Here is a 14,304-nt window from a genome sequence, read left to right on the forward strand (position 1 = left end):
TGGGTTCCTCAGAGTTCCCCGTGCTAGCTACTTCTATCTTGCTCTACTTGCTGTTTGTGCAGCATCAGAGGGGGGTGTCTATGTGTATAGAGTGTGTGTAAATGTTAGCTCAATGCTGGGCTGGCTAGTGAGTCTGCTTTCGCCTGCCATACTAGGCTTTAACAAGGTTTGGCCTGTGCTTGACAATATATTGAAAACAACAAGAAAGACAGCACAGACAGCACAGGACACTGTTAGATATGCAATACACACATGGTCCCAGTTCCCATTTAGCTAGTCAGCATGCCCCGTCTATATTTTATTTCAGTATTTATTTCGCAAAGTAAGCAATTTTCTCACACGTTCTTTGCTTTATACTAGTGTCCCCATTTCAGATGACACACCAATGAGCCACAAGGGTTTGGAGATGGGCAGGAAAATGATGAAATGCGTCACCATTTTATCCACATTTATCATTATACTCTTAGCACACGCCAGATGTCCTAAATCATGTGTTCTTGGGCTGAGTGTTCATCACCCTTATTTTTAATATCGTCTGAGGAGGGGAGAAAATAGAAAGAAGCAATTGTGCGGCTGTGGTAAAACCTGTCACAAGCAATCTAGTTTTGGCAGCCGAGCAGGCAGAGCGCTAGTTAACACGCTGATGGCTATATAGCTCCAATTGCCGCTTTAATAGTTATTTTTCTGCACTATACGGCCCTTCCTTCCTTATGACGTTTGTCAACCCTCCAACTTCAGTTGTCTTATAATTTTTTATTCCATAAATAGATGGGCTAATATGGTCCATGTTGTTCTTTGGTTGTTAACATGGTGTGGGGGAGATAAAAGTTCCATTTGCCCAGCGGTGTTAAACAAACTCAAGATTTCGGTCCTGTCCTGATTCATATTCATCTGGGAGAACCAGTGACAGCATGACAACTGCCACTAAAACTGACATGTGGGCACTGAGGGTGGGCTTAGAATAGGGGAAACTTGATATATTGAAACATCTGACAAGCCAGTACACAAATTAGGTTAGAGGATAGTCATAAATCTTAAGATAAATATTTTTCAGAGTCCAAGTTTACAAAAATGTTTTCTTGAAAATCATGTTCCTTTAAAATAGATGTCTTGTATGCTAAGAATGGTACATGTTTGTATGTAGGCTTACATTATGTAAAGGTGTAGGTACTGTAGATTGGCCATCATCCACCCTCTTTACAACCAGTCTCCCTTCACTTTCCCTTGTAAACAAGGACAATTAAAATACTAATGAGTTGAGAACAAACCCCTGAGTGATTGATACTCTCACTGGAGAAATTAATTTGATATTAATAGAGAAGTTGGCAAGATAAATAGATAGTGCCATGTGAGTCCTCTCCTTGATTGTTAAATAGTTAGATTGATGGTTGTCTTAATACAAGGTGTTCGGAGACTGAAATGAGTTGGCCTTGATAAGGATATAGAGTTCTGCATTATACAAGGTCAACAGAATATTCTCTGTCAAGTGTCTTTGTATTGTAGTGTTATTTAAGTATTAGACCGGTTATGTTATTGTTGATATAGTGATATTCTCTTCGGTCCAGAGTATACTGAAAAAGATGGCGCAAGACTCTCTATATATGCAATGTATTCCAAGCACTTATTTTCTAAATGCCAAAATGCTGGCGTTCACTGTAAACATTGACGATCCTCTTTATAGGCACTTTCTCTTCATTCATTGTAAATGTAAGGAATAAATAATTATATGACAGAGTAGAACTCCTTTTTCATAGCTTTGTGGACAGCGGCAGGTATGGCTGGTTCTCAGTGCTCAGGTTTGTATTCTTTTTTCTACACGTTTTTCATGGCCTATTAAATCACATCTTGTCCTGTCGTCCCATGAATCACTGGCAGGAAGCTGGTGTGTGCTGTGCATAACGTTAACCAGCTTATGCATTCAGGGCCTGGTTTGTGGACCTGGTTTGTGCCTGTGTAAGATAGAGCAAATTGTAATTCCACATACAGATACTGTTGCATAGATCTCTATAACAGAACAGCATAACATAATCCAACATGTTGTTCAGTTGCTGTAGGTGGAAGGTGTGTGTGGAGAGGGGGATTCTGGATGATCCCAGCTATCTCAAAACACAGGCTTTTATACTTGACCAAGTCCATGTTTCTGTCTCTTCAATAATCGACATGACAGGAGGAACCTGAACATGTCTCTCAAACAGACAACCTGATGCAGCATGGCTACTGACCTACATATCAAACTATACTCTGGTATGAGAGAGAACTTATATAAAGGATGATTGACATTTCTACTTAAATAAACACATACCCTCCCCTAGGTTTGGTCTATTCGTATCTCCGATGCATTCACTACTGGGTGTGTAAAATGAAAGCGTCTTCCTCCTAAGCAAGAACCAATGCATGCCATTGCAGTGGTAGTTGCACTACTGTACAGTAAGGCAAACCACAGTAGAGAATACCTGGACAGCTGAGTGTATATTTTTGTTAACGGCTGTCACCAAACTTTTAACAAATGGCACCTCAGCACCCCGAAGCCTGGAAAAACCCTGCTCGGAAATGAAGCACCTGCATCATAAATCTTGGAAAGTTACAATAATTTGCAATTCACTCCCTCATCAAAGGCAATATTACCCTAATTTATTATCTCCCTGCGCACGGGCCCGCAAAGGCCGTGAAGATAAGAGTTTATCAGGAGGGGGATTGATTTTCATTAACTGATAATAAAGATGAACTGCCGGGCTCGCACACTGACCAAGAGCCATACTTTATTGGAATTGGGCCAATTTATTTCATGTGCTAGTGGTTCTAATTTTGGTCCGCCCTTTTCCCCCTGCTCTTCAGAATGTTCTTCCTTCATTCATTACCGTAGCAACCCAGCCCTACTGTTAATGTCACCACATCTTTTGATGCATAAACACAACCATTTTTAAAACACAGGCCAATGTGTCAAGTCAGCGATCACATCTGTTTATTTTCTTGTGTCTTGCTAAGACAAGGTATATTTTCAAGGATATACTGTACTCTTTGTCAATGTTGCATGAATGTGTCATGATTTGTATACATTGCACTGATAGCATGTGTAATGTATATGTTATGAGTTTCTTTATTTGTAACACAATCATTTTGACTTGTTCCTGCCAACACTCATCATCATTCCCTCCGGTTATTGTTACCCATCAAAATTTTCCCCAAAATATATCATATCCCCAGGTTAAGTCCAATAACCATACAATCAGAAGTTACCTACTAAATAGCAGAGCACTGGGTCCACAGTCTTTAGGATGACAGATCATTTCAATCACTTTACACCTTGCCTCATTAGGTTTCTATATGAGTATACAAAGAATACATTTCCACACCTACTGCCTGGCTCTATGCTACACTGTGAATTCTAGAACAGACTCCTATCAGATACATCCTGATTTCCCACAAATGATCATGTGAGCTTGTTTTCTTAAGGTCTTGGAGGCGTGTCTCTGAAGATTGCATGTGATTGGTACTGCTGGTAACGTGCTGAAAGGGCGTAAGGACATCAGTGATAATGGCCATTTCCGCACACTCAATTACCCTATACCTAGAAAATAACCCTAGAAATATTCCAGGAAAAAGGTTGCAACATTTATAGACATAAAATGCCTTCAGGACAGGGATGGACACTTAGCTGTTTGTCCAACGACTCCCCTTCTCGGTGGTGTAGTTATGCATTTATTACACATGACAATGCAACATCCAGTTTGACATTTTATTGTAAAATTGAAAAAAAGGAGAGAAAGAGAAAAGCCCCAATAAGCATTTCTTTTTATACATACCTTATCTTAACAGAACAATAACATAAATAAATACAAATGAAATAAATAAACAATTAAATAAACAAATAAATAAACACATACATAATTAAATATCAAGTTCCTTACCTGATCAAATAAATAATTATAAAACCATTAAATCATTAATCATTAATATGAAATAATCTAAGCAGCAAATATTCAAGAAATTTCAACGGGGAAAAAATGTTTGGTTTCTCAGGCTATTACAGAACACATATTTCATTTTTTTTTATATATAAAAAGGTACTGCTTCCCTTTTCAGTTAACCATGCTGTACTGAGCCCATCAAGCAGATAGGTGGAGCTCTCCTCTTTGAAAAAACCTGTAAACAGCATTTTTCTGGTCCAGGTTTAGAGAATAGCACTGAAATGCTTCCCTTGCCCCATAACATGTCAGTAAAGTCTACTAAACAGATTCAATACTTTTGTTATATATTTTTGTATGCTTTGTGCTGAGAAACCAGAAGTTTAACATCTTTATAAAGCAAAAACCCTCCCCTCCCAGCCCTCCCAATTCCACCCACCATAATACCCGAAGAAAGGTCCTGTGCTGATTTTCCATAATATACAGATTTCATATTTATAATAAGCTACTATCCTTAGCATTCAAACCATAGTTAAAGAATCATATTGTTAATACGAGTAGTACCATAATTATAATCTTTAACCCCCCCCTAGCCCCCCTATTGAGCATGCTCAGAGATTCAATGACCATCATGGTTAGAGAGATGGAATGACAAGGTATGAACGTGGCAGAATGGTACTACAATGAAAACACTGAAAAACATTTCACTGGCTCGAGTACGTCGTTTAAATTGTAGTGCAATGAGAATTACTGCTGTTGCCTACAAATGAGATAGGACAGCACCTGTAAACTCACACCCCATGTGTGCAAATAATACTGGAATTGATATAAACAGTCTGCATACACACGCCTCCATCGCAATTATTGTACTCTTAACTTTTACCCCTCCATGAAAATGACCTCTCATTTCTCAAACGCATTACATTTCAGCCACAATTGCCATCTTTAATTTGTATTACCCAAGCTGTTGTTAAAGGCCAAATGTAATTTGATTTTAATAATTTAAAAATCCCTCCAGTAAAATTTGTGTAAGAAAAGCTTTTTGGACTAAGGCTCTAGATGCTAGGGGCACACCTGTATATCACAGTCTACTAAGGTTCCTAGTCCCGACAGGGGAGGATAAACAGAGGGGACCTACCACAGTAACTCATGAAGAGACGCTGTTCACTTTTGGCAAATACAGGTAAATATCTACCTTGCAAAAAAAAAACTGTCATTATGTTCTTAATCTATCTTGTTCTCTAATTTGCTAATATTTCAACTGTTAATACGTCATCAAACATCTACTACCACATATTTGCACTGCTGCATATGAATATCATGAATCCGTCGTCTGCTATTGGCTTTTCTTCCTTTTTAAGCTTTACAATATGAACATTTTAATGTCTGATGGAGGAATTAAACAGAGGTTGTCCCTTTATAAACGCACTCGGCTGAGATTTGGCAACTCTGATGTTGATAAAGGCATTACAACACTTTGACAGCATACAAGAACTCCAGCCTTTTGTAGCGTTCAGTGGTCAAGTTTAGTATGCATTGTCCTTTTGGTTTCAATGCTGAGGCTTACATTCAGAACTCTTCAGAGAGCACTAAATATACATGCTGGTACTTGCTCAGTCACACCCTCGCAGTCAAATTCTAATTCAGATGGTTTGTTGCCCAGTCATTCAAGCAGATATGCCATTTGCCAGACATCAGACAGACGGAATGTGTGGTGGAAAAGAACAGCGTCTAAATATTCAGAGTGAGTAGGGCACAGGGCAGTGCTCAGAGAGCAGGAGAGAGAAAGAACAAGGGATAGAGAGAGGGTGGGAGGGGGAGAGAGAGGAGATAGAGGCCTTTCCTCAGTGGTAGATGGATCGGCATCAGAGGAGAATGAGTATGATGATTGAATGGCTTTGCGATGGAAATTGGAAAAGGGAATAGAGTTGAGTAGAAATACTGCTACAATGTAAATCTGCAAACCGATTTCATCTCAAACATATCATTAGTGTAAAACATGTTTATATTTCATAGGAATAGTATATTCTACTGCTTTAACAGTTTACTTTTTACTAATACTCTTTAAATGATCGGCTCCATCTGGCTATAGGCGTTGCCAACTATTAGACAACACATTATTGTTTTTTCAGGCTAATAGTACGCTGTCTATGTCAGAGTTTGTTTTGTTGTTGTGTTCCTGTTTGTGACTCCCCTTCCGAGCAGCAGCTGCAGTAACTACACTTAATGTCAGGCCTGCTGCAGTCTAATTGATGGATCATTTTGCTCTTAATTTGACCTCCTAAGGCTGCTAAAGCCAAGCTGTTCCTCATGGTGTAAGAGTTCTCCTCTCAGTGTGCTATTATTCCCACCGGAAAGATTGCATCTGCTCTTTAGTTAAGTCCCATCTACAGCAGGCAGGAAGGCAGGCTTGCTGGAAGGACTACACTACACTACACTTGCTCCTCCGTTTGACCTCATTGTTTGCCACTATACTAAATAAACTCTAATAACTATTTGTTTCCATTCCAGGAATGATACAGTGCCTTCGGAAAGTATTCAGACCCCTCGACTATTTCTACATTTTGTTACTTTACAGGCTTATTCTAAAATTGATTAAATACATGTTTTTCCTCAGCAATCTACACACAATACCCCATAATGGCAAAGGAAAAACAGACTTTTAGAAATGTTTGCAAATTTATGAAAAATAAAAAGCACACCTTATTTACATAAGTATTCAGACCCTTTGCTATGAGACTCGAAATTGAGCTCAGGTGAATCCTGTTTCCATTGATCATCCTTGAGATTTTCTACAACTTGATTGGAGTCGAACTGTGGTGAATTCAATTGATTGGAGATGATTTTGAAAGGCACACACCTATCTATATAAGGTCCCACAGTTGACAGCGCATGTCAGAGCAAATAACAAGCCATGAGGTTGAAGGAATTGTCCATAGAGCTCCAAGACTGTGTCGAGGCACAGATCTGGGGAAGGGTACCAAAAAATGCCTGCAGCATTGAAGGTCCCCGAGCACACTATGGAACCAACAAGATTCTTCCTAGAGCTGGCTGCCCGACCAAATTGACCAATCGGGGGAGAAGGGCCTTGGTCAGGGAGGTGACCAAGAACCCAATGGTCACTCTGACACAGCTCTAGAGTTCCTCTGTGGAGATGGGATAACCTTCCAGAAGGACAACCATCTCTGCAGCACTCCACCAATCAGGCCTTTATGGTAGAGTGGCCAGACAGAAGCCACTCCTCAGTAAAAGGCACATGACAGCCCGCTTGGAGTTTGGCAAAAGGAACCTAAAGAAACAACTTTATCTGGTCTGATGAAACCAAGATTGAACACTTTGTCCTGAATGCCAAGCGTCAAGTCTGGAGGAAACCTTGCACAATCCCTACGGTGAAGCATGGTGGTGGCAGCATCATGCTGTGGTGATGTTTTTCAGAGGCATGGGATACTAGTCAGGATCGAAGAAAAGATGAACGGAGCAAAGTACAGAGAGATCCTTGATGAAAACTTACTCCAAGAGCGCTCAGGACCTCAGACTGGGGCGAAGGTTCACCTTCCAACATGACAACGACCCTAAGCACACAGCCAAGACAACACAGGAGAGGCTTCGGGACAAGTCTCTGAATGTTCTTGAGTGGCCCAGCCAGAGCCTGGACTTGAACCCGATCTAACATCTTTGAAGAGACCTGAAAATAGCTTTGCAGCAATGCTCCCCATCCAACCTGACAGAGTTTGAGAGGATCTGCAGAGAGCAATGGTAGAAACTCCCCAAATACAGGCGTGCCAAGCTTTTAGGGTCATACCGAAGAAGACTCAAGGCTGTAATCGCTGCCAAAGGTAACTCAACAAAGTGCTGAATAAAGGTTCTGAATACTTCGGTAAATGTAATATTTAATTAAAAAATAAAAACTTTTTCTGCATTGTCTTTATAGGGTGTGTTGATTGTTGAGGAAAAATAACAATGTAATACATTTTAGAATAAAGCGGTAACGTAGCAAAATGTGGAAAAAGTAAAGGGGTCTGAATACTTTCCGAATGCACTGTATGTGTCATATGTGTTTTAAAAGTATAGCATTCTGTCTCGCAGTCACAAACAGTCCCACAGTACATGTGTGTCAGTCTAGGCCCTCCCTGAAGCAGTGAGAGAAGGGGGTAAGGTGCTGCTGCATTTATCATGCAGGCGCTGTGTGAAAAATGAACTCTGTCAGTCAGTCAATTCATTCGAAATGCCAATGTGTAATTGATTGTGTATCTCGTGCCCCGCAGTGCTGCTCTCCATCTGATCAATATGAGCATTATCCTAATTATGTTGCGAGTTAGGTCTCAGGTCCCCGTAAACTGATGGTCCCTATTAAAAGAGATGTGCTTGAGCAGGGAGGGCCCCCCCCCTGCAGAGAGCAGCTGGAGAAAGCTGGCAGCGGTAGGGGGCAGGACCCAGTAGGCACTGCAACGCTTGGTTGACAATTTTATAACCATTGTCAGGGTAATTTGTATATTTTATTAACCAGTTAAAGATGTTGAGCTCCTTTACTGCTCCGTATCCACACTAGCGGGTGGCACTTTTACAGCTGTGCTTTATGGTCAGATTATCTGTATTATCAGTGTTTTAATGACGCTGCCGCGCTTTTTCCTGACACGGAATGCCTTTTCTGCAATAAAAAAAGATGGTGGTCTACAATGATAATACATCACAATGGAACGCAGTGCGCTGACAGGGGGACTAGAAACAGCAGAAGATTGAAAATATTGTTCAATACACTGTATGCCTTGAATGTTTGGTTTGACACAATTTCCGGGATATCTTTTGGCACTACAGTGTGGCGCTTTATGGGCAGCTACTCAGAGTTGCTTTGTTCCTTCAACACAGAGAAGTTACTAGAGAGATATGTCCAAGATGATGAGTCCAGATTTGGAATGATGACTGCTAACAGCAGATCTGAACATGCCCGAAACAATCTCTAATCCACATATTCTACGTCCACTAAAATAGTATAGCTTTTAAAATACTTTTTTTTTTTTTTTTTTTTTTAAATATTCTCAAACCCAGTAGCTATAAATGTAAAAGGAAAATAAAAGAAAAACCCCTTTTCCTGCTCCAACCTGAAGCTAGTAAGTTTCTTCTTAAGTTTTAACTTGTAACATTATTAGTAGTAGTTTGTAGTATTAGTATCATTAATACTATATTATATTACTGTTGAGAGCAATAAAAATGTTTGGTCCTTTGGTCCCTTAGGGGTGAAAGATTTTCAGTTGTACTGTAGCTAATGGAAACCTCAGTGACCCCAGAAAGTCATAGTCTGGCGCTTGCTGAGAGATGGTGAGAGAATAAGAGAAAGAGGGAAAGAGAAAGAAAGTCCATCAGTGGGACAGAATAGCTTCTTTTTTTCCACTGTTTTTCTTGATCTTCAAGTGTTAACCCTCATTTATCCAGTATAGTAAAAGCCACAAGCGCCTCTTTCTTTATATATATGTGTATATAATACGTATATAGAAATCTATTTGTTGTTGCTGCTTTTTTGTTTGTTTGTTGCTTAATTAACAATTCAAGTCTCGACAAGAAAAGTTTCACATCTTTTTTCCGTTTTTTTTTTTTTTTTTACTTCTCTTGTATTTCTTGCACTGTGCCGTTTGTTGCGTTGAAGTCCTTCGGTGTAGCTGCTGCCAACTCCTTCACACCTTCTTCAATCTCTTCATCATTGCAATAGCCTACGTCTTCTTCATAAGTAAATGCTGATATGTCTTCGAAAATTCCTTGTGTGGATTTTTTTTTAACATTATTTTTGTTTTCAAAGAAAAAAAGTTGAACTCCTTCAAGATATCTTCAGTTGTCCTCAAAACCTAAAAAATAGAGATCAAATTGTTAGGTTCTAAGCTCTGGTACAATGATCCAGTTGGACTCTGAAGAAAGCTCAAGCTAGATGTATTAAACCATACTGGGTCATACAGCTGCAAAGACAAGGTATGATTACACAAGTACATATATTTATAACGTCCTACTAGGCAGAGTCAATTCCTTACACATCTAGACAGCCAATAGATCTCTGTTGCTAGTCAGGAACTTAACTGGTTCCTCTCACTGTTGTAGTCATGGCCCTGCCTGATGCAAGACCCTTCCTGGGCATGGAGGTGTATGCGTGTGAGATAGGACGGTAGTAGGACGGCAGTAGGACAGTCGTTGGGGTGGGCCCCTCTGGCCCCCCTCCCAGAGGTTTGTCTCACTTCATCTGTTGACTTGACCTCAAACCAAATTCCTCGCTCCTCTCTAGTTCCACAGCTGGCCTGCCTTATCAGGAACTGAAACTAGACTGTTGCTCTTTGCCTCCCTCCTTAAAGATCATTGATATTCAACAATAACATGTTTGAACAGAATATAAACTTTCTGCACTTCCCCTTGTCTCACTCAGTAACTTTCCATACACCACCTTCCTATTCATCCTCCATTGACCCCAACATATATATTCCTTATACATGTAAAGTAATCAATAAGTTCTAGTATGGTAACATGAATAAGTATGTTTCAAGTTAGAATCCAACAAAGCCATGATTAGATCTAGCTTGCTTTTATTTGAATGTTTGATGTTTCTTGATGAATAGATTTGACCGTTTCTTTTTTTTTTTAAATAGTTCAATTATGCCCATGATATCAGTGTGATGGTTTGGAGAAAGCCAGCCCACATTTCCAAATCAATCTATCTTTGTCTGTCATGATGACCAATATCCTATTTCTAGGTGACAGGCATTCTATCAGTCTGAGTCTATAAGAACGTCCACTGGGCTTACCTGTGCTGTTGCAGTGAATACTGAGGGCTAGGTTGTGTCAGTAAGGGCGGCTGGCATCCTTCGGTCGTTTCAACTGGACTTTCAACCTCTTCATTCCAATCTGAAAGCCGTTCATGGCTTGAATAGCTGCCTGTGCGCTAGCTGGGTTGTCGAAGCTCACAAACCCTATAGGAGAAAAGACAGGAAAAGTGTATTAGCCTAAAAGCTAAAAACGGGCAATATGGAAAAGTAGCCAAATAAGTATCCAATGGCTTAAATTATGAGGAAACAAATAAAAGATTTCAGACAATGCACTCGCTCAATCAAATAGTATTATGCATGGACTATTTCAGATTATATCAAAGGGCTTATTTTGATGGGAACCAAAGTCATATTTGGAACAATATTTAACATTTTCTGTCGTTTGAACCATTTTGCTTCTCAATGTAGCTTTGTGCAAACACTATCAAATGCTCTTGATTATAAATCAATGAGCATGCCATTGTGGCTGTTCCACTTGCACAGAGAAGCAGAACCCACACAGTCGAACACAGAGACAGGCCGACGCAGAAGCACATGCGTACGGCGCCAGACACTCAAGTCCAAACTCATGCTGAGCATCCTGTTTCCATCAAGTGTAAAAATAAAGCCTTGAAAGTCAATGACCAGAAACTGCAGTGGAGTGTGGCTCCGGTTGATGCACTCCCCAGCGTCTATAGTGTCATTAGGAACAGTCGATGACCCATGGAAAAACAGCAGGAGCCTCCCCAGGTCCCCTGACACCTGGGAGGGGAGGTGTCTGCCTACACTGCCCCATTAGGGGGATGGGTTACGGGGGACAGAGGGAGGTGGAGAGGATGAGAGGGGTGCCCTAGGCCGGCCCTGACACGAATAACAGGGAAGGATGTGGACCTAAAGCAGGTTTAAGGGGAGCTCTTAATGTCAGCTTTTCTCCCAGCACCATCAGTCTGGGTTTATCCCTCTCCCTGCCTTCCACATTAATTACCCTACAGAGCAGCCCAGTCCCCAGACCTAACATTACATTGTAAATGCATAGTGTATTAGTCAATACTGCAAATTTATATGTTATTAAGTCCCCCCTGAGAGCCGGGCGGCAATCAATTTTGCCCAGGGATGTGAGGCTCTTTGAATTGAAAACAAATGTTGATCTATAATTGTCCTTTGCTTTACCCTCCTTTTTTCTCCCCCCTCTCTTCATTCCCACTTTTTTTTCAAGCCCAAAGGCAGGTCTGGTCTGTGGGTTGGCAGAGCCAAGTGGGACCAGGGCCAGGTTGGCGTGTGAATCAGCCCCAGTGCGCCCTGGGTATTGGGAAGTAGTGGGGTAACAGAGCGGTGATCTGGATGCTGATACAGCAGAAGCCCTCACATGAGTTTTCAGGTCAATTTCACATCCACACAGTAATACAGTGGCACAGGGACTGTGACTACATGTGACTACATGGTATTCCCAAGATTTGCTGTGAACAAAATAGCTAAAAGCTTTTCAAACTCAAAGGACATCCTTAGTAAGATAAGAAGGGAAATAAAGTCTACCAACTTGTTTAATGTAAAAGTTATTTTTTGTTGTTGAAATAGCACAGGAATCAAACTATCATGATAATATCTAAAAATGTAAATATTTAAGTACAGATTGCCTTGTTTGCGATACATTAAATGATATTTAAGATAATAGATTGATCGATTGAACAAACATAGACCTTCTCTCTATGACCTACTGTACTATAGCTCCAGTACAAAACTCACCGAAGCATTTGCTCTGGTTGGTAGCTCGGTCCATGAAGACCTTGGAGGAGATGACGCTCCCGAAAGGCAGAAACATCTGCATGAGTTCATTATCTCCAAACTCCTGTGGCAGGTGGTAGATGAACAGGTTACAGCCCTCAGGCCCTGCGAACACACAGAAACCATGGAAACCACAATCAAACCTATTTACTGCTTTATTTACCGCTGCCTGCAGACCAGACCCACTGCTTCTCATTTGGCCGGGGAACAGATCTGAGAAGCACGACTAATGGAGTGGCAAAGAAATACATTTGTTAGGAGTTCTGTAACATTATCTTGAAATAATAACAACGCTGTGTTTACCACCACAAATACAAATTGTGAATTTTCCAACTTTGATTTGATTTTGCATGGTGTGGCGGCATGACATCACTGAGGTAGCGACTTGATGATGTGTTTTCGTGGAGATGTCGAGCGGGGAACATTAAACCTCTATTCAAGCATCTAATCTAGTAAAACAGCTCAACCTTTAATCAAGACAAAGGCCTACATAATAATAAATGCATATGTCTTTGAGGAAAAACTGATTGGTAATGACTTAGAAATAGTGAAACCAAAATGACATTTACACACGGTTGTCATCATAATGCTGTGTAGGACAATCAACTAAGCAGATTGAGATGTGACCTATAAATGTGTTTGAAACCAGTCAATGGATTACACAACGCAATCAACCATTAGATGCTCAAATGTAATCTCTGTGTAGTCTACATTTTGGAAAAGGTTAAAGCTAAAGTCAATCCTGCTAGACTGCATCACATCCAAAGATGCTAAGATGATGAGGCTTGATTACTTTTCTTTCCCCCCAGATAATACCTCCATGCAGCTAAAGTACTATGTAACACTTGCTAAAAAGGGAACATTTAATCACTGCATTATAACACCTAGACAATATTACCAGGACAGTGTAATACCGAAATCTGAAGGGCAATATTGCAATGAAGCAATAACAGTGAATATTTAACTATTTATGATAGTGTAGTACAATAGTTGTAAAAGAGTGTTAGTAATATTGTTCTCTCACCCTCACCTTCTCTCTGTTGCTGCTGCTGGATGACCTGTGATGGCTGAGGCAGTGTCTGGCCTATGGGAGTCAGTGTGCCAGCTGGGTAGATAGCTACAACACATTGAAGGGGAAACGCAGAGAGAAACAAGGGGGTTCATGTCAGCACTGCTGTAGGTTTGGTCATCATTGAATACTCAAACTATTTGTGTAAATATTTATAACAATCTTTATTATAGTAATCTTTATTATAGTTGGTCAGTTATGCTGTATGCTTTCAGTTACAGTATTGCAGTTTGTCATTCATTATATAACGGGTGGGTATAATTCTGGATGTTGATTGGTTATTAAAACTGCATTCCAGCCGGTGTCTATTTCACAAGTTACCACCGGCTAAAACTATGACGTTGAAATGCCTATTTACTCTGTTCCATCTCACTGCGCAATACACTGTCTCATCAGCCCAGCCAGACAATTTATAAACTTGATCTCCACTATGAAAAGCATGTAGACATTATCTCCCATTTCTTTTAGACTAGCAATTGGTTTTCAACAGCTGACATTTGTATAAACCTTGCTGTCTGTCTCTCCGACATTTGCAACATTGTTTCAATAATATTGAAATTCGATCTCCAGCTGTCCCATAGTAATGAAAGGGTCTGGAGTCGGGACAAGACAGACAGGCAGATTTTCTCAGCCACTCGAAATCATGATCAGCTGGCATCATTTGTATGGATACATACAAAGAAATACGAATAAAAAACAGGTAAAATGAAAAACTGCAGCTAGTTTGCAGTCTTTCCAGCGTCAGTTTAAAATTATTGACGTTAGCTGT

The 14,304-nt window shown here is 40.3% G+C and overlaps 1 protein-coding gene across 8 annotated transcripts in view; it reads right to left on the reverse strand.

The window, feature by feature from the left end:
* Window positions 1-3,722: 3,722 nt before the first annotated feature.
* Window positions 3,723-14,304, reverse strand: part of LOC129810899 (CUGBP Elav-like family member 5) — a 95,546-nt gene continuing 84,964 nt past the window's right edge. For 6 of the 8 annotated variants that reach the window (XM_055861871.1, XM_055861877.1, XM_055861876.1 and 3 more), the window contains 4 exons: window positions 13,491-13,583; window positions 12,428-12,571; window positions 10,685-10,849; window positions 3,723-9,742 (listed from right to left, as the gene is read on the reverse strand). In XM_055861871.1, coding sequence (XP_055717846.1) covers window positions 10,722-10,849; window positions 12,428-12,571; window positions 13,491-13,583 — 365 coding nt within the window. In that variant the 3' untranslated portion in view covers window positions 3,723-9,742; window positions 10,685-10,721. The remainder of the gene's footprint in view (window positions 9,743-10,684; window positions 10,850-12,427; window positions 12,572-13,490; window positions 13,584-14,304) is intronic. The other 2 variants (XM_055861878.1, XM_055861873.1) reach the window with 1 other exon arrangement.

This window comes from Salvelinus fontinalis, chromosome 14 (assembly GCF_029448725.1).
Source record: "Salvelinus fontinalis isolate EN_2023a chromosome 14, ASM2944872v1, whole genome shotgun sequence".
Taxonomy (NCBI): Eukaryota; Metazoa; Chordata; class Actinopteri; order Salmoniformes; family Salmonidae; genus Salvelinus; species Salvelinus fontinalis.